The sequence below is a fragment of the Vanellus vanellus genome (assembly GCF_965231255.1).
Source record: "Vanellus vanellus genome assembly, chromosome: 20".
NCBI classification, from domain to species: domain Eukaryota; kingdom Metazoa; phylum Chordata; class Aves; order Charadriiformes; family Charadriidae; genus Vanellus; species Vanellus vanellus.
The window spans coordinates 6,830,850-6,851,688 of NC_138925.1; the positions used below are offsets into that span (position 1 = coordinate 6,830,850).

At 38.9% G+C, this 20,839-nt stretch overlaps 1 protein-coding gene across 1 annotated transcript in view; it reads left to right on the forward strand.

The window, feature by feature from the left end:
• The window catches only part of LOC309680026 (uncharacterized protein C1orf159), a gene marked incomplete at both ends in the record, with an annotated part of 35,151 nt that extends 14,630 nt beyond the window's left edge, over positions 1-20,521 (forward strand). Inside the window, 5 exons of the mRNA XM_082493515.1 lie at positions 13,730-13,834; positions 16,087-16,221; positions 18,315-18,340; positions 18,692-18,722; positions 20,424-20,521. Coding sequence (XP_082349641.1) covers positions 13,730-13,834; positions 16,087-16,221; positions 18,315-18,340; positions 18,692-18,722; positions 20,424-20,521 — 395 coding nt within the window. The remainder of the gene's footprint in view (positions 1-13,729; positions 13,835-16,086; positions 16,222-18,314; positions 18,341-18,691; positions 18,723-20,423) is intronic.
• Positions 20,522-20,839: the final 318 nt, after the last annotated feature.

The window sequence follows — 20,839 nt, forward strand, 5'->3', positions numbered from 1 at the left end:
AGGTGGATTAGCAGACCATAAAATTATGTCAATCCTAGCAGTGATTCTCTTGACAAGGCAACTAATGTTTTTACTTCTGTTATGTAGGTCATATCTGCTCAAGAGCAATAACTTTCTGCTTGGCTGCCTAGCTGTGTGCCACCCAGGTGATCTTCCAGGAAAAGAACAGGCTGAGCAAATGTACTTGGGAAAGGGAGTATCATTTACCATCTGGCATGCGTTGTTTGAGTCCTGTGACAAATTTTACAAATAATTTGTTTATTCTTCTTAAAAACAGAGAGCTTTTGAGCTTTTCCTTAATAATTAATGCAAATCTACCAGTAGACTTTTATCATTTAAAGCTGATTTGAAAGAAAAGGCTTAAGCCTTCCTATGCCTGCTTTGATGAAAAGCAGACCTTTGAAATTGTCCATATGAAATCAGCGGTGCTTGCTTAGTGAAGAGAAACCCTGGCTATTGGAAATTATGTTATTTAGAGGCACTGTCGGGGCAAACAGCCTAATAGAATTCCAGAATAGAAGATTAAAGATCATGACTAATTTGGGACAGTTTCAATAGGCGCGAGTACATGTAAGACCTGATGCTTTAATTTACTACAAGTATCTGAGGTCAGCTCTGGGAAAACTCGTCAGTATTAGTGCAAGGTGGTGTTGTGCTCCACATGAGTCCATATTCCAAGCTTTTTCCTGAAGGATATGGTATTCACTGAAAAATGTCATTGATCAAAGAAATAAGGAACAGAGTATGCTCAGAGGCATCCAGCTTTCTGACCTGTAGTCTCATCCCCGTTCCCCAAATCTCCCAAAGCATCCCTTTAAGACAGCAATATCAGAAAGCAGTCGGTCATCGGCTCTGCCGTGGACGAAAGGAATCGGTTTACCTGCTGGTGTGCCTTTAGCAACTTCACAGCACATCTTTCTGTAACAGCGGCTGTTGCTTAGAACAGAAATCTCTCTGAAGGAAATCATTGCCTGAATAACTGCGCGCTGTATTTTCTGCTGTGTTTCCCAGCTGCTATATCACATGCAAAGTGAGAGTGTTTGCCCTTTGTCTCTTAGGGGAAATCTTGGTAACTGCAACCAATTGTTAAAAGCCACAAATCAGGAAGTCTAAATGACGGAACGCTTTAGTGGCAGTTGTGTGCAGAAAGAGACGAGTCAGGAAGCTGAGCATAGAAATCTGATTAATATAACCACTGCAAAAGCAGGGCTAGACTTAAACTTGCAGGATGCTGAAGTACCTCCTAAACAGCAGAAGTATGGTTTCCTCCCAGCTGTATAAACTTCTGGAGATGTCTACATATTATACAGATATGCTGAAAATACCCTACAGAGAAAATGGATATTATGATCAGAAAGAGTATTTTCCTTTCTCACAGACTGACAATAGAATTGATAGATTAGATTCTTCCGCTAAGTAACATGCAATAATAGTTGTTTCTTTTGAGGCAATTTGTAATTCTCTGTCTACTGAAGGAATGTTAATTTTGACACCTTTTCTGCCAAGCACTCAAAACAGTCTGTAACAGCTAAAACCACTGCAAAGTTCTATCAGCCAACATCATTGTGAAGTGATGTCTGAACATGTTGTGTGAGAAAATCTTAAAAAACAGAGCTGAATGGCATAATTCAATACAGTAAGAATCATTTTAAAAGCGCTATTGAGGTGTAGTAGACACATTTGGAAAAGATTTTATTAATCATGTATCTGATTGTAGCTAATTGTCATAGTAGCTTGCACTTTCACACAATGAAACTTTCCATAACCTCCCACTTTCCCCCCACCCTCAGATTGGAAAGGTCACTGCAAAAAGCTGTTTGAACTGTACGACCCGTTCATTCGCTCACACTTTTGTTCTGGTAAAATATGTGCTCATGAGCAGCAACCTAGTTTTGAAGGTCTGCACTTTAGTTTTAGTGCTGCAGTAGCAATAACTATGGCACCAGTCAGAAAGACAGATATTTAGTGTATTCATTTTTTTTGCCAGCATCTGCAATTCTTTTCCAGCAATTTTATTTCACAGCAGTGCTGCCCTCTGAATTATGAAAAAAAAAAAAAAAACCAAAACACAAAAAAAACCTAGCTATACCTGTCCATGCGCAGAACTTTTTTCTGCCTTGTAAATTACGATGTTTGTTGACCCTAAATTCAAACCTTACAATTTCTACCTTTCCTTCCTCCATCTATAAACTTGAAAGTAGCATATCTTGTCCTCCACAGGCATGTTGTAGAGAAAGATACTGAGTTTTATAGCATAACTGGTTATGGAGAAATGTAATAAGTTTGGGTGTCAACTGCTAAACTATTCATAGGATTTAAATCACAGCCTCTTACATGCATTGAATCTGTTAGGCAAGAAAAATTCCAATCACACTGTCACACTATGTATTCAGCCAAGTGTCCTATTTTGTGAAATGCTGATAGAAGGCTGGGGTGGGAAGGGATCACAAAAAGCTTACGAAGCTGCAGAACAAATTTCAAATGACACATTTAGGAAGTAATGCAAACCACAATACACAGCGAAGAAAAGGCAGCAAGAAATGTTTTTCCTGGCTATAAAGTCATTGTAAGTTTTATAGCTAGTGAACAGAATAAAAGCAGAAGGCTTAATCTTTGAAGAGATAAGGATGAATTCGATATTGAGATGAAGTGGTGCTTTTAAGTCAAAATACTTTGTCATAGTATAATTTTATGTGTGTTTTTGCAGCCTCTAACTCACTGAATCCAAAGATATTTGAGAGTAGTTTTAATTGTTCTGCTAATATGCGAATTACACTTCTCTGAAAATTCTGTGCAACTGCAAATGAAACCAATGATAACAATTTGCTTGTAGTTTCAGCACTTTAGCTACTCTGTATGTTTATCTGAAGCTGCACTCTGTGTATCATTGCGTGCAACACACAAAAAGCAGAAAGCAAACAAGTCTGTTTGCTCACTTCCCCCATTTTCATCTGTCTTTAGCGAAGTGTACTGAATTATACCATATATCCACATTTTGGGAGAGAAACTCTAGGACTGCTGTATCAAAAGTTCAGTGAAAGCTGCTTCCTGCTGACTTCTTCAGTCCTGAGAATAAGTAGTGCACACAAGTCTTTCCCAGCGATTCCAGGTTCTGTTCTGAAATATTGCACCTACTTTGGAAAAAAAAAAAAAATCACAGTAAATTGTGGTTCTTCTGAGGTATCCACAATAGGAAATTTGTAGAGAGCTGTATTTAGTTTTCACCTGCACAGTTATATAAATATTCAGTAAAACTGAAAATTAATTTTCTTGGTAAATATTTTTATTCTTTATTACACTCAACTAGGTAGTTTCTTCCTTACTGGGAAAAAAAAAAATATTTACATATGTGGTCCAGGAGAGAGCAACTTGCAAATAATTTAAATATGTCAAAATCTTTTATTAAAAAAAAAAGAAAAAAGCATTCTATAGAATTGATATCTTTACCAAATGATGTTTGGCATTGTCTATAATCTTTGCATTTCAGACTTATTACAAAATGTACTGCCATCTCAAACCTGGAACAAATTTCAATTCTCTTCTTCAAGAGCTCAGTAAGTCTGTTGCATGAAGGCGTAGATTTCGGATGAGAAGTGCAGCTTTTATCTTGCCACCCGTTTGAAGCCTTAGTTTTGACAAGAGATCCTGCCCTTTCTGCCACCTTTTGGCAGTTAATTGGGCTGAGACGTGATGGTGTCAGCGGATGCTTAGGTTGAGCAGCCCTGCGGTGGGTGTCATCTTGTTGGACACGAGCATTGCCCTGCATTTCTCAAAGCTTCTTTTCTCCAAAACCCTGGTGCTTGTCAGGAGGCTGCCGTCAGGCGATATCAAAGGGCTTGTGTAACGTATAAAGGCCTGGGAGGAGTTCAGATGTGCCATAGCCTCCTTGTGTCCCCTACCCTGACAATTCTTTGATGAAATATTTAATCCTTTCATCACGATCTCCCCCACTTGGCAGAAGGCTCGAGGGACGGGTGAATAGGCCTTCCCCCACCTGCGCCTTCCTTCTTCCTCCCGGGGCGTCCGCGTCGCCGAGCAACGCCTAAAATGGCGGCGCCCCCAGACGCGGGACTCCCTTTCCCAGGAGGCACCGCGCGGGGGGGGGGCGGTGCTGACGGAGGCGCAGCGGGAACGGGCTGAGGGAGGGGGCTCTACCTGCGGGGAGGAGGGGCGCAGGTAGGGCGCGGCGCGGAGGCTGCTGGGACTTGTAGTTCCGCGCGAGGGGGCCTGTTCGGGGAAGCGGCGGGCCGGCCCGCAGAGGGGAAACTACAACTCCCAGGGCGCCGCGGGACGGAGCGGGCAGGGCGCCTCCGGAGGGCGGGGGGTACGAAAGGGAACCTGCCGCCGGTGCTGCCGGGGGGTCGCTTCTTCAGGTAAGGAAGTGTCGGGGGAGGGCGGTCGGTTCTCTCAGGCGGCGGAGCGGCGGGAGGGAAGGAGGGCGGTAGAGCCCTCGGGCGGATGGTGGAGCCCCCGGGCGTTGCCCCATTGTTCGGGGCGTGGGAGGCGCCGCCGGGCAGGTGAGGGGAGGCGGTGAGGGCTTCGGCGCGGCAGCGGCCCTGTCAGCCGCGGCCTAGCCCCCCCCCCCCTTCCCCCCGCCCTTCCCTCACGGTGTCCCGCTGCCGCTGAAGGGGTGTCGGGGCCGGCGTCCCGGGGGTGGGCAGAGGCGGCGGAGATATTTACCGAGCGAGGCAGCCGGCCGGAGCACAGGGCACACACGTTCCCGTGGAAAAAGCCCCCGACCCGAGAGGGGCCCCGGGAGGGGTGAGGGGGCGGGCGGCAGTGGTTTGCCATGTAGGGTAAAGCTGGGGAAGAGTCCCTCCTTGCCAAGGTTTTTCCAGGCTGCCTGGTGTTCCTGAGGGGATGGTTGAAGTGTGGCATTCTCCAAGCGCATTTGGAAACGACTCATCTCTTTCTCGCCGTCCAATAAAACTTCAGATGCTTTTTATCCTAGTAAAGGGACTCGGTTTGCTACGGTTTTGGCAATCTGGGGCATTACAGGGTTGTGGGTGTTTGTTGTTTTTTTGGTTTTCTGGGTAAACTTCAGGCAAATACATACCTCTATAACACAGATATTTTTGTCACACTCTTTTGGGTGGGAAAAAGCCCTGAACAGGCCATGTATACATTGAGTTTCCAAAGCAAAGTGTGTAGATATACTCTTGGTAACCAAATTGCACCAGTCTTCATTTCTGCTCTCAGTTTTTAAGGCTGCAGTGACTGTTGTAACAGCAGAATGTCTTGGTGCCGAATTTTTGTTGACTGAACAACAGTAACTGTTGGTGATAACTAGTGTTTGCCCCAGGCACGTTCCAGGTGTGTAACTGCTTTTGAAGCAAAGCCTAGCTTAAAGAAGTTATCTTTATTGTCTTGGGTGGAAGGTGTGTATTTTTAATTGTTGGTTGCTGGCCTATTACATAATCATTTTGATGTAAGGGTAGGGATAGTAGTTCTTTTCATGGGCTCACATTAAGAGAGCTGGAAAAACAAGTCCTTCCTCAGCTTTAATTTATAAAATATTGTTCCAAGCACAACCTGTATCCGTTCTCCTACGGTGCAGGTTTATTGTGAAACAGCTGCAGCATCAATGAGAAATTAGCTGTAAATCACATACCACAAGCATTCAGTGTTATCTGAGCAAGATGCAGTGTTCTAGTGCATACCTCTGAAGGAGCTGGTAAGTGAGAGTTTAGGCCTTTACAAGTCTGCTGTTTGTGAGACTGCATTTTGACTTTTCTGGTATGGCTGTGTTATCATGACTAATTCAAGGTCACATCAGAATTAAGACATCTTTGGCAGCAGAATGAGTGCGAGAGAGTTTCAAACTCCAATCTGCTGACTGAATTATAAAACCACCTGAAATTCAGGCAATGCTTCTTTTTACTGCCATGTTTTTCCATGTACCTGAAAAAATTGCAATGCTCCACCAACACTTTAAGCAAGAAAGATACCAATAATACAACAGAAATAACAGATACACAGCTGTATGAATGGAAAAGATGAATTAAAGAATACTTGCTTCCAAGAGTGGGAGTAAAAAGTCATGTAGTGCTTAGTGTTCATGAATTGTTTGCGTTCTTTTTTAAAAGCAACCACGAGAAGAATTCCCTTAGTGAATCTTGATGTGTTTAGCTTATGTGTATTGTGGCACTTGAGATCCAAGTTGACAGTGATTTGAGATTTGTTTCAAATATGGAACTCTGGCGTGAAATACTTGTTTTAATTAAATTGTCTGCGTTCTCAAAACTGTGTTGGCATCTCATGCATAAATACTTTTTGATTTGGGCTCTGGTTTGTGCATGACATTATTTTTTTTTCTGTAATCCAAAGAGAAGATGCTGCCAAACATGAAACATATTCCTTGGGCTTGTAAATTGTTTTGCTGGGGGTGTGTGATTCTGATCAAACGCATGTACTTAATATGAAAACTAAAACTTCAGCTACCTCATTCAGAGGCTGGGTTAGTATTTGGGTATACTGAATGTCTTGAAGGTTCTAGGGCTTTTTCCTTTCTAAAATTAAAATTATGGTGTAAAATATTGTTCAGGTTGGCAATGGAATGGTTATGATTGACTTGTGGCTGGAAAGCAGCTGTTACTTCTGTGGTTTTGTATGGGGAGACCAATTAGCAGTACAAATGCCTACTTGAAGTTGCTGTCTTGTTTGGAAGTTCTGCACTTGATTTACAAGTTACAACCTCTTTTCAGCCTTGTTAAGGTGTGGCACAACCAGGCTTTCGGAACTCTATTATGTTTTTCATGTTATTACACATAAAGAATATGGATGCTTAAGTCTGTCTGATATCTTTCATGGGCAATACCCTAAAAAAGTAGATATCCAGTGTTACCTTCAAGGCTTGAATTTCTGTCTCATTCAGACAGGTGTTATTTTTATATGCTATGTTATTATATGGCTTCTAATTTTTACTGGCAGATAGAGAATCCAGCAGGATGTGAAGAAGTGGTTCTGGGACCTAGAATAAAATGTAAATTGAGTAAATATAACATGTGTGTAATATGTTTGGAAGCTTTAAAGCAGCTTGTTCATCTTTGCTTTCCTTTTCCAGCAGTTAAAACTGGTTCAAACAAAAAACAACCAAACGACAACAAATACATATATATATATATATGTATAAAGCTTAGATATTGTCTGTCTCTCAGAGAAATAAAAAATATTGGCTGATAATTTGAGAGCAAATAGATCTTGTGTCCTATTTCTACTGAACAGCTGCAGGGCAGATGTTCTAGTTTGTTAGAATCACTGCTGGCTGTGAACAAATACCTGCCTGTAAATGCAACAGTATTGTTGATTAGTATCTTCATTTATTTCAGGAATGGAAATACAACCAATATTGAGCTTATGCTGTGTAGCTATTTGCATTCACAAAGAGGATGATCATGCGCTTAGAAGTGGCTAGTCTCACAAATGTTTAGTATAACTTGTTCCTGAAATAAATATTTTTCTAGATAACAAGAATATACTTGCTTAAATAAATGCTTTTTTCATCTGCCCTTTCTTAGTATTAACGGATATTATGATAATCAGTTATTGACAAAAATCTGTGCATAGCATCCAAAATGATGAAGAATTATCAGCAAATGTCTTTACCAACCCTAATTATTTTCCCCAGGGGAAATCTTTCTCAGCCAAAAAGCAATATCTTATTTCTGAAGATAGATTGTAGAAAAGTGACAGGTAATAAGGCAAACTCTCTGTATGTATCTGTTTAAAATACATCCACCCCACTACACATCCTGACAATTGTTTTAACATTGGACTCTGCTGGGCTGCCTTGAAAAACTAAAGTTGTGTTACTCAACTTTTACTGCACTAGAAAGGCGTAAAAAGAAAAAAAAAAACCCAAACCCTCTTTTTAAAAGGTTAAATGTGCAAATTAAAGTTACACCCAATGTGATCTAAAACAGAATTATTCATCGCATTTATATAAGTACTTTTACACTGTCATACGCAAGTGGAAAGCTCTCTGTTTAACTCCATAAGTGCAATGCCGACATCAGCAATCATTTACAGTGTTGTAAGTACCTTCTGTTTTGCTCAAATGTGCTGAGGAAGGAACTGTTACCACCAAAGCTATAAGCTAGGTGCTCTTGGCTTTTGGGGGTATTTACTGCACTCTAGAAAGGTTGTCTCCTTTTGTCTTTGGAGATGACTTCACCATTTTGTTAAAACAGGTGTTTACATTTAAGGCATCTTGTCACCTCAGGTATTGCTGAAAAATAACGTTAAAGCTTTTTATGCAGCAATTTATGAGCTTAGCTGTAGATTAGAAAAGTATCCTTCCATCTTATGTAAAATTCCTAAAGCTAAATTTTCCCTGTTGTTTTTGGCAGTGCCATTGCTTTCCAGCAGTTTTGTAAACTGCCATAATCCATCTTAATTTTCACTCCGGGATGTGGTGGTGGTACCATTCCTGAAGCTAACTAGCTCTTACTATCTGATTCTGGAGAATCTCTGTGTGTACAAAGGCTGCTTACATTCCTTGGTGCCTGTAATCTACATTGCCGACAGCAGGGCTAATTGGGCGCTGTCTCGGCCTTTGTCAGCTAGCATTGCACATTGCACGCACAGTACACTTATATTGACTGTCTGCTTTTCATTTTAGTATAGGTGTCATTTTATTTATGTGTATGTAAATGTGAACTGATGAAGTCATGGATGCTGCAGCTTGATGCTGACAGACTTGACACCCATTGTTATGCTTAAATTGGAAGGTATCATGACAGTGCAAACTTTTCCTGCTCTGCCCCGATCCTCGCTAACCGTAGAAATTAGTTGTAGCAGTAAGAGGGGAGTTTGGTTTTCAGGATTTTCGGTCCTTGACCTTGGAGCTTTCAGCTGATAGCAGAGGGTAGTAATAAGTTTTCCCACCAGGCTGAACTAATCTTATTTTGAAGTTGAGGCAACAGGCTATGTGCAAGTGATTTAAAAAAATGAACGGAAATTAATCATAGGAACTGCTCAATGACTTTTGTTCTCCATAAAAACAGCTTGCCAAGGGTCATGATACATATTTTGCAGTAATTTAAAACTCACCCACTGGATTTTTATTTGACAAAAATAGTAACAAATTTCAGTTTGTGAAATGAGTCAGTGCAGGAGTTTCCCCCTACGGTTGAAGGCTTTCATTCAGACGCTTTCCTTTTATTAGGCTCTGGTTAGAGGACCTTTTCTGTCCCCATGTTTTATTTATAATGTGAAAGACTATGTTTTCCTGAAGCTACCGGGCTGCAGGTACAGTAGCTGTGAGAACTGGATGTGGCTTCCGACATTATATTGACTACAGAATAGGCAGATACGATAGTATTGGCATAGGGAGTGTCCAAACAATGCAGACTGAGCATGATGTAATGCCTTTTAGTTTATTGAAACAATTTAACATAAGAAACGTGGACTGTCTTTAGGTTATGTGTGGAGTTACGTGGCAGAAGTGTGTGTGTGTGGGGGGGGAACCCAAGGCTTGTAGCAGACTGCAATATTCTGTTCCACATTGAGAAAGTCTGTTCCCAGGCAGTTGAGAAATACTACTTATTAACAGACAGACTTCATTAATGCTTCATGACTGTGCTGTCATGGGAGAAATTAATTGCAGTATTGCTTTTTCGGAGTGGCGTGTGCTCTCTGTCCTGATACAAATCCATCACAGCTCAATGCTGCAGCCAGAGGAGCCTGTAACTGTGGGGAGGCTTATCAGTGGTGGTGCCAGGCAGTAACTGTTCTATTGCAATCACATTGATTTTTTAGATCCTGGGTGTGGAATAGTCTCTGCATGGCCCAGTTTGGAGCAGACTGATAAGGCTCCTTGTTTCTTAGCAACCACGGTCTGCCATAGCCAGAAACCTGCCCGTCTGCAGCTGGAGGGAAAATTCTGAATGTCTCAAATTTGTATCTTGAACCAAGGTAAGTCATCCCCCCAAGCATATTTAATTTAAAGACCTTTGCATTCAAATAAAAGGAATGTGTTCCCTTAACAAAGGGAAAGCATAACTTCTGTGTCACTGATAAACGTTCTAATTTCTTTCCCTGTTCTTATTTAGACCTGTGTCTTTCCTGGGCATGGAGGTGCCATATGTCCTTCTCTTAACTAGACTCGTAGCAGAAGTTGCCAGCAAATCTACTGAAAGTTCGGTAGGTACTTCATGTTTTTTGTCATAGGCGCTATAAAAACAGAAGGATCAGACTATTTTCCTCTCACATTGTAGTTTATAGAAGGGTTTCTAATTCAACAGAAATGACCTATGCTGCTAGCAGTAATTAACTGCAACTTTTACAGTGGGTCAATTTGCTGTGATGGCTGATTGCCTATTAAAGCATTGAATTCTTTCTAGTCATGTGCTTGCAGGCTAGCAGGGATGCAACTGATAACACTTCACAGCATGTGGAAGACGCACTCTGAAGATCAAAAAAAGCCACTTTTTGAGCTGCTTGGCAGTTTAACTACAAACAATCCAAAACATAGGTCCCCAAAAGTTAACTTTTCAAATGACTGAGAAGCTCTGAAGCAAACACTGCTTCAAGTCACAGAAAAAAGGTCAGATAATAAGATTCTGCTTGCAGGAGAGTTCAACCAACAAAGCTTTTAGGGAAACTGGTCTTAAGCATGTTAGTATAGATCTTCTGGTTCTTTACTGTAGTCTACCTCCCCATGAGGCGCTAACAGTGTGATGTCAGCCTACTAATTTCAGTTTTGACAGTCCCAACCATTTCTCCTGATAGCTTTGATCTTTGTCACCCCTGGATTTGATGGGGTTTGCTGATAAGCAGAATAATGCTGGCTTTTCCATGTTCAGTATATTTGTTACTTCTATGGCTGAATATAGGTTGGGTCTTGCTACTTTTGACCAGGTACTTCATCCCTTTTTAAGAATTATTTGACTTGCTATATTCTTTAGGGGAATGTACTTGTAAACTTTAAAAGGCGTGGGAGTCTTGTAGCTTATTTTTCTTGTACAGATTCAGAGAGTGGATATGCCCAAGTCTATGTTACTAATGTCTATCAAAAGAACCACAGAGTTTCTAACAACCGTTTCTCTAAGCTTATGTCACAGCTGCTTGTAATTTGTAAATAATTTTGAAACTGGCTTTTATACAAACAAACAAAAAATAAAAATAAACTATGTGCCTTCAGGATATGTGAAGTTATCCTTTTATGTTAAATGTTGAAGGAAGAAGCTTTTGTAGTTCTGCTGGATTGCTCTGCTGAAGGTAGATGTTATCACTTGCAATATGGGCGTTCAGTGAAAACTGCATTTTGCCAGTCATTTTGCCAGTAGTGTTTCTGAACAAATCTGTTGGGGCATTTGTGTGGTACGGTGGGTGGGATAGGTCCCCCTCTGAACTGTGCTTCACTGAAAAATTTAGCAAGTGTATTTCTAAAACAGGTTTTCTGAGGTTTTATCCAATGTCAACATTAGAGCGTGCATTTCTTCTCAAAGTGTTAGTTTGGGTAGCAGCTGCCAGGTCAAAATCAGCTTGATGGCGCATCTAGCATGTTCTTTCTTGTAAGGTTGCTTAATGCAAAAAGAAAAAGTTACAGAAAGTTTTAACTGCACTTTACTGCTTATTTCTCTATGTCCTCTGTAGATTATTTTTTTGTTGTTGTTGTTGAAGCATTTTAGTAAACTTATGAACTTTGAAATGTAATGTAATTTCTTTTCTTAGATTTCAGAAACAGAATGCTGTGTGGATATGTTGGATTCAAACAGTTCCTGTCCAGGAACCAACCAGTGCAGTCCAGGTATAGTGTGTCATTGTTTAATAAAATTCCAGATTGTTTTTGACAGTTAACACCAAATACAGCACCTGATTAATTGGGGAGCAAAACCAAAATAAATAGTGCATGTACATGTTGAAGTCTGTCTTCCTCTATATACACAACATTATGCTGCTTACAGCTCGCAAATGTTGTTCTTGCATGGTAAGGAGAACAGACAACTATTAATAAGGTTATTCTTTATCTTTTTTTATTCAGTGTGCAGTTGGATTATGTAAGAGCTATTGTATATGCTTAAAAGCCTATATAATGAGCCTAAAAAGCAAAAATGCTGTAATGCATATGAAAGGGAGTATTAAGAATGATTTCAATATTGTCCTATTAGTAGAGAATGCCTCGTTCTTCCTTGTGCCATATGTCTAGAGTTGTTTTCTTCTAAATGGAGTTTAAAACTTCTTTTGCCACTCTCCAAAAGTAGCAAAAAGGTGGTCTTTTTTTAATGCCATTTTATTTAAAATCGGAGAGTAAAAGCAGGAAAAATGGCTTCAGAGTCCACAGTAACAAGAGAATTAGTAACTTAAAAATTTGGGTCCACTTCTGGGTTCAGTCATTTCCTCGCGATGGCTGTTAAAGCATTTTAAGCCTCTCTATTTTCACTGCTTTGTTAGCTTTGCTAACTGTTGCTTCATTCAGTGCATTCATTTCTGCTTCTGAATATCTTAGCTATGGTATAAACAATTGTCTCCAAGTTATGGGATTGCATTCTCTCAAATCTTACTGTAAACTGATAATCTACCAATATCTTTGGTGTCAGATAAGTGCTTTGATGCTTCCTTCATACTGCTGTAGAAAGTCTTTGCCCTCACATTGGGTCTGTTCTGTTTAGATTAAACGTCAGATGTAATTTATTACTGTGGGCATCAAAAGTGCCGCTTCTCTCTAAGGAAAACGTAGCAGCAGAACTGTTTTTGAAATCAGCACCTTACTAATGGTTTCCTTTATGGGATAATTGATACCAGTTTGGCTCAAGGCTCTATAGAACTGGATTTTAGCCAGCACAGTAAGTTGTTTTTTTTTTTTTTCCCCTTAAATGTAGACTGTAATATGATCTAGTAGGAATATACTTCTAATCTTCATGTCTCAAGCCTAAGCCTCAAGTGAGACCACCACACCTTTATTGTATTAAATGAAGTCGGTACTGAAGATGTGCCCTACTTCTTTTTTTTTCTTAACAAAGACATAGCAGTATGTGCATTTAAACATAAATGGAGAGATTTGAACATGGAAGACAAAGGCCAAGATGAAAGTTTAATCACTTTCCAGCCTGCATGGTAGGGTGACTGATATGAAACGCTTGCCATCTGTCACAGAATAGTTTAAACAGGCTTAGGGTCGTCTTAAAGTGAAACAAATAGTACAATACTTGAGAGGACTGAGGCATGGGAAAAAGACTCTGTTATGGCAGTATTTGTATTTTTAACTTGACGTGTTTTAAGTAATTGACTATACAGATGCCAGCATCTTTTTTTCATCCAAGTACGCTCTTTCTGGTTCTTAGCATCTTTGTCCCGGCCTTCTTTTATTTTCAATGCTATATAGTGAAATGGCATTAAATTTTGTGTTGTCAGTGTATGACCTCTGAAAATAAATTGTAAAATTCTGCTGCTTTTTTAGTATTGTTGAGGGTAGTTACAGGTTGTTAGACACTGCCTGTTTTTCTCCAAATTAAAACGTGTGAAACAGTGAATGGAGCTGTGTTGAAACTCCAGGAGTTGTTTGCTCTTTCTCCTTTTCGACCCTTGAAAGGTTGTCTTTTGTGGAATAAACACTTTGAAATGAAACCTTTTAACTTGTGTAATATAATAGGAAGCGGGCATGTTTGTAACCAGTAGACCAAACAGAGGGAATTTCTGTTGCCTCTACCTCTCTCTGAAGACTAGGAAATCTCTCCAGTATTGCTTTTGTTGTTTTCAAACCTCTGTACATCTTATTCTTGTGCAGGTTGTTACAGACGATGGAATGAGGATGGTAGTAGCAGCTGCATTAAATGCAAAAATGAAACCCTTCCTGTTTCATCTGTTTACAATCTGACTGAATGCAGAAATAGTGAGTAATTTTTACCATCCCTTTATTTTGATGGGTGTTTTTTGATACTGAGATCTCTTCTTGCATGGTACAGCAAAGACTGTTGTGGTTTTTTTTTTTCCCTCCCTTGTAAAACTTCAGCCTTTTCCAAAGTCCTAATATTACTTTGAGCTTGGGGAAGGAGGGAATCTTGTTATGTATTAGAGTACCTAATCTGTGAAACCAAATGCAACATTAAAAAAAAAACAAAAAACCTAAAACCAAAACCTAAACCTTACATTCTGACCAATGTAAGTTCTCAAAATAAAAAAGCAGAGTCCTAAACATCAAAATGATTAAACTTATAGGGTAGGACCTGTATCAAACATGCATCAAATACTGAATTTTGTGTCTGCTTTAATCTCTGCTGTAAGAAAAAGGCATCTGTTGTGGGCATTTGCTAGGGACTTATCAAGAGCACAAAATAGCTCAGACTGAGTTCCTTGAGGAAAAAAAAAAATACATTAAGGAGGCTAGATTAATTTCTTACACGTGCTTTGTTTGAGAGGCGAGAACCATTCAATTCCTTGAAAATATTTTTAATGAAAGAGATAAGAAACTTGACTTAATTTTCTGGGAAATGCGCTATTGAATTATTTTCTTCTTGTACAAATTGTGATGATGTTTGTTTGCTTCCTTTTTTTGAAATTCTTAAAAGTGATATAAAGAATGATTTTTTTTGTCGGAGAAATCAGGATTCTTACACAATTTCAAATAATTAGTGAGAAGTATAATAGCCTTTTACTAATATTTTCAACGAGTCTGTAGTTTTTGTCAGATTTTACTTAAAAAAAATCTTTTTGATTACAGCTGGTATCAGAGGAATGAATTTCCAAATGAATATAAGCACTGTAACTCCTTTCATACATAATATAGGTGAGTAAATGGAAATACCTATTGAGTGCAGGCTTTGTGGTTATTCACTGTGTATCAGCCCCTTCAAAACGTGGCATTTGAAACAAACTGTAAAATATGTTTTTCTGTAACCTAGGTTTTATTCTAAAGGTAGTATCCATTTTTATTTTTTCTGGCTTTTCTCAGCAAGAATCTTTTATAAGTCTTAAAGCTGAATTTTGAGGTAACTGTATTCTACTGAATGGTCCTTTCATCTTGTCCTAGTGATCTTGAAATGATTTTTCTAGTACAGGTTGATCTGATTATTTATTAAACCCCATAACTTGAGTTTTGAATCTTATGCTGCAAGAGTTTTGGGTTTTAGGGGTGAGGCAACATGTTACCTATCTGTTACATCTTGAGTAGCCTTTCTATAGGTTGGTTTTATCACTGCTGACCAGTCATTTCTGTTTAATCTCCTACAAATACTTGTTTGACACTGGTAAGAATAATAGAAATTGAGACTATTTAGATAGCAGCACTGCATGCTTCAGCAAGAGATAGGATGCCAGATGAAGTGATTTAGTGTGATAGGCTGAGTGCTTATCATCTGTGCTCTTAAAAAGGAAAGCTAAACAGCCGTGTGAAACTTGGGTGCTGCTGATCCCGTTCTACTGTTTGTCTTGTCATGTGTGTATCCTTGAAGTATCTGTTGCTCTTCAGAATGTGGACTTCTCAAGCAGAGCTTGTCAGAAAGATCTGTTGTCCTAGTTTGTGTGCAACAAGATCATAAACAACTTTTGTTTCTTGAAATACTTGCTTTTTGGGATCATAATGTTAAACAAAAAAAATCAGCAGAATAAATGTGCAGGGCACTTTTTGAGTCAGGAAAAGCAGGATAGAGGTGAGGAAGGGCATCTCTTGCTAAGGTCTTCCTCCTTGGGACAGTTTCTGTATCAGTCAGTCATATATGGAAAACCTAATACTGGGTACCAGTGGTATATTGTCTGGTGACGAGTCCTGTCTTTAGGAGACTTCATTTAAGGAATAAAAGAACAATATTAATGTTGAGTACGTCCCAGCACTGGTTTTGAAAGTTATATAAAAGAAACAGAATGATGGATTGAAAATTTGTGGCTATCTTCAGGAAAGTAGAGACTAAGGCTTTGCTGACATTTGGCAGGTGGGGCTGGGGAAGTTGTTCGTAGAATGAAATGAGTATTGAAAGATCTTTGCAAATGTTTCTGTGAGGTCTGTCCACATATTTAAAAAAACCCTAACTTCCTGATATTCATAGAAGAAAAAAAAAATTTGGTCTTTATCTTTTATTTAACCCTTCTATTGGAAGAGAGTTCTAGTGAATAATAGTCTTTTTCTCTCTCTTTTTTTGTTTTGTACAGGGGGCCCAGAAGTGGCAGCCTCTCTCATCTTAGGGACGTTTTTCATCAGTTTATTCCTGATTCTGTCTGTTGCTTCTTTCTTCTACCTCAAACGTGCCAATAAACTTCCCAATGTTTTCTACAGAAGAAACAAAGGTAAAATGTCTGTAATTGTCTATTTAATCTCTAAAGCTTTGGCCTTTGCTCAGTTCCTTAATTTAAAACCTTATAATTTTCTTCATGTTAGTGTTCTAATTTAATGTAGCTACTGCTATCTCTCTTGATCATCCAAAGCAATGCAAACTAATGAAAATTCTGCTATGTGTTTACAGTGTCATGTTTTCATGGCAGTGCAGAGGGTGTCTGTTCTCTGTCTAAGTGTGCTTAGGTGCATATTACACAGGATCTCTTGCTAACCCAGCTATTGTTTTTCGTAGCTTTCAAAGATTTGCCAGAGTATAATATTTGATGTTAGTTGTCACAGAATTTTAGATACCTGATTTCAAAAAGGGAGGGGAAATCAGTCAGTGATTTTTGCACAGAGGGCATTTTTTTATAAACTTAATAGCACTTGTTTATTTCAGTACACAAGATGTCAGACATCTATAAAACCTTACAAAAGCAGTTGTTGTTTATTCTTGGTTTAGAGAGAAGGGAACTGCAATACTAAAGGGCAGTGTACTTGCCATGGATGTGTCAGCAGCAGGAGAAGGGGAATCGAGTTTGAGGTTCCTCACTATTGCACTACTCGTTCAACTGTGTTTGCCCTCTAAATGCAAAATTTACTGGGCTTGGAAGAGTTAACTACCATATTTATTTTTTTTTATTAGCAAATGCCCCTTAGATTTTCTTTTTATAATGAAATTTCATTTCTGCCATTCCTGTTACTAAGGAATGAAGCTGTGTAACTAAAATACAGGGACCTGATTTCATGCCAAAGTGATTCCAGAAAAGCTAGGGAAAGAACACCTGGAATGTGGTTAACCATAGGGCACCAAGACTTTGTGTAGACATCTGGCTCTTTCAGATGCTTCATTTTTGTGAAGGTTTTCTATGGTCTTCAGTTTCTGGGAGCTGGTGAACAAAATATGTGGAAGGTGATGTCTGATTTTGCCCAGTGTTTTGAGTGAAACTGAGGCTGATCTGTGACTCTCTCTCACCCCTTCTATGCAGTCACTTTGAATGATTCCCTTGACAACCTCTATCATAGCATTTGCTGTGTTAGAGCTCCTTCTGTTGAAAGCAAGCTGTTTACTGGTTAGGTCTGCTAAACAAATAGAACTCCTGTTATTTTCATTCGTGTCTTACAGGACCAAGCTCAAGCTAGACTGTCACAACAGAAATAAGCTTAAAAAGAGAAAAAGGAGGGGGTGGTTGAAGCAATACCGTTCCATTGTTTGGCTAAGAACGTTGTATCTAGTCATAGCAACTTCACAGAACATTACGTTTCCAGTCTCTGTGGTGTCATTTCATGTAAAAGTATACAACAGGAGCTACTTAAGGTCTAAATTGATCAGTGCCACAGGAACTACTAGGATCCAAATCGCAACTGCCATACTGAAACCTCTGGGTTGCTTTTGCGTGTGTCTTCAAGTAAATTTAGTTTAGTGAAAGATTCTTCTTCAGTTTTTAAGTAGGTCAAGAGCTCTTGTGCTGTGACATTTCTAAGCTGGCAGGACACCAGACCTCTGAGGCTTCAGTGACACTGGTGTGACATTTTTTACTGATAGTTCACTCTGGTCCAGCAGGCTAAAGCGTTCATGTCCTTCATTAAAGGAGAAGCATTAGAAACATTTCTCTGGCTTATTATCATGTTAGCTTTCATTCTGCCTGGATGGTGATTATCACGTGTCCAATAAAGACGGCAACTGCTTGTATAAAAGGGTTGCATCTTTCACTGCTCTGTTGTTTTCTGTTTGTACTGCCTTTTTGTGGTAGTTGGCTCAAAGTTTTTTTTTCCTGTTGAAGCTTCTTCATATTAAAGATACTGCTGTGGCTACCTTCTTTGAAAGCTAAATAAGTCAAAAATAAGACCTTTGCAACCTTTTATCTCTAATCTTGAAAAAGAGTCCTGTAGACAATGTATTCTGCTAATGGCATTGCTGAATGTTCTGATCTGTTTTGATAGTCTTTGTGACAAAACTATTTTTTTAACAATAGAATATTCTGTTGCACGTGTGTATTTTTAGAAAACTAGCTGTCCTAGCCTTCTAGAATAATGATGGTTAGTCTCTTTCTCTCTCTTTTAGCATCTGTTCTCCAGCCTAGTGAAACGGTAAGTAAATTTTGTCCTACCAATAGGAACAAGCAAGCATAAACCATCAAGTAAACAATAAGCTAAAACTTTAACAGTTCATTAGGGAGGTATTTAATCTGATGTATGAGAGACGGAAATAAAAATAAAAAATGTCTTGAGGGTCTTTTTCCAAACTGGGGAAAAAAAAAAGGTGAAAGATGAATACTGACCGTATGGATTCTATTGAGTTACTTTCTCCAAGAAAGACCATGTACACAGTAAATATTATTGGAACCCTAAAATGTTCCTTCCTGTATTTTTTTTTTTTTAATGAATGACTGTGGAGACAAAAGGTGCTTTGTTTGACATGATCATTCTTCTGTTATGCAGGCATCCATGATACCTCCCCCAGCTTCTTCAGGTGAGGAACTGTTCTCTGGGGCATGCTGCTACAAATATTTACCTGTTGGCTTCCCTTTTATGCATGTTGTTATTGAAAAGCAAGCAAACTATCTCAAAGTGGATATGCTAAGAACACAAGCAAGTCAAAATAATTGTCTGGTATAGAACTGTGTAAATCTGTTGAGGGGACAGAAATCCAATGAAATCTGTCTAGTAGACCTTTTTGATAGGATTTATTGCTTTAATTAATGTAGGCATACAGTATTGATGGAGTACTTTTATGTTAAAATAGATCTTTGACAGCTCCTAAAATAGATCTTTGACTTCTCTATCCTAATAGAGAAATCTTACAAGCAAATGCAATATTTTTTCATAAGTGCTCAAAAAATAAATTACTCAGTCTGGGACTTATTTTCAGGATTGGAATCTTCTTGACAATGCCAGGTTGGCTCACTTTCAGGCTTCCTGATTTGAAGCTTATCAGCTTCTTAAAACAAATAACACAGACTGTTTGGAATAGACCCTTACGTGTGGGGGGAGATGTTTGTAGGTGGGTTCTTTTTGGCAAGGTGAGCTTTTAATATGTGTGGAACTTAGGCAGAAATTTATTTCTTGGGGAATATTTCATCGAATTAGCTTGTCTCGGTTTTCCTCCTCAATTTTTCATATTTTCAACCTACAAATATTACTGAGAAGTTCATTCTTTAATCTGCTGTTGTAGGCCACATCTGGGTAATCCAAGAGCAGGAACTAGTTTTTGGTGGGCCTCTAAATTTGTGCTATTTCTACGAAATGGTACATGCTGTTCTTACATTAGGCTCTCAATGGCTCATTAATAATAAAGCATGAAATATTTAGATATGACTCTCCCAAAATATGTATTTAAAAAGGCAATGAATTACACCTAATGAAATCAAGGCATTCTTTTAAGTGTCTCTGACCACGTAACAAAGTTCGAAAAGAAGTAGGTAGCAAAGGATATATTTTGCAAATGATAGAAAATTTTATATCTATACATGAAATTAACTTAGAGTGGCTAGGAAAGTGGATTTATTTGGCATGGGTAGTCTAGTAAAGTGTCATGTCTCTATGGTGTACTTTCAAGACAATGACAGAACTTGTGGTGACTTAAAAGTGAGACAGACCAAATCTTCTAAAAACTTAAGAAATAATGGCCTTCGAAGTTCAGCAAAATTTCTGGTCTCATGTATGCATAGGACTTTTTAATCAAGATGGTATAATTAAAATTTAATTTTTATTAATGCAGTCTTTAACTTTTAAACATTTTTTTTAGATGTGTTCCAAACTTGATCTGGGTCTGGCTGTTAGACTGACAGCCAGTGCTGCTTGTGAAAAATCTTAGTTACCTTATCTTAATTTATATATCTGTTTAAAAAGGAAGTACAGTTATGGGGGGGTTTGTTAGGGCTGAAAATGGAAAGCTACATGTACTGTAAAAACAAATAATGGAAATGCCACTTTGTAATGAGCACCTTATTTAATAGGCCATAAGAAGCTTGTTTAAGAAGCTTATTTGTGGACTTTTACTATATCAGCTCTGTGTAGGGTTTTTTGTGTTTTGGATTTGTTTTGTTTTTTTAAGGTCCAGGATTACTTTGGTAACTCAGGAATTGTTTGATGGCATGTGGTGTTAAGAATTAATGATAAAGGCATGCTTATATGGCAGGTGCTAATGATGTTTCTGTGCCCACTATTTCAGTTCGGAAGCCACGATATGTCAGACGAGAACGGTCACTAGTGACGTCTGCATCTGCTGCTATGATCTCTTCTTCCGAAACCAGGGTCAGCAATGTTTAGCCTTCATTCTTGACTGAGGACTTTATAAGTGTACACAGTGTCGAAGAAGCTTTTTCTGAATCCACTGAAGTGCCAGGAAAACATCGCAAGCAGCTGACCTAAATGGAAGCCAAATTACTGTGTAAAAGAGTTTGTGCCAAATGTTAACAGAGCAATGAACTAATGCAGAGATACTGATGGCAGGCTACATCCAGTTTGGTGAACTGCTGTGGTGATCTTGAAATGCACTATTCCAGCTCTGTGGTTTCATTTGTCTCCTACAGATGCTGTGTTTAAAATCTTTAAAGAATCTGCCTTTCTTTGGTACACTTTCAGTTT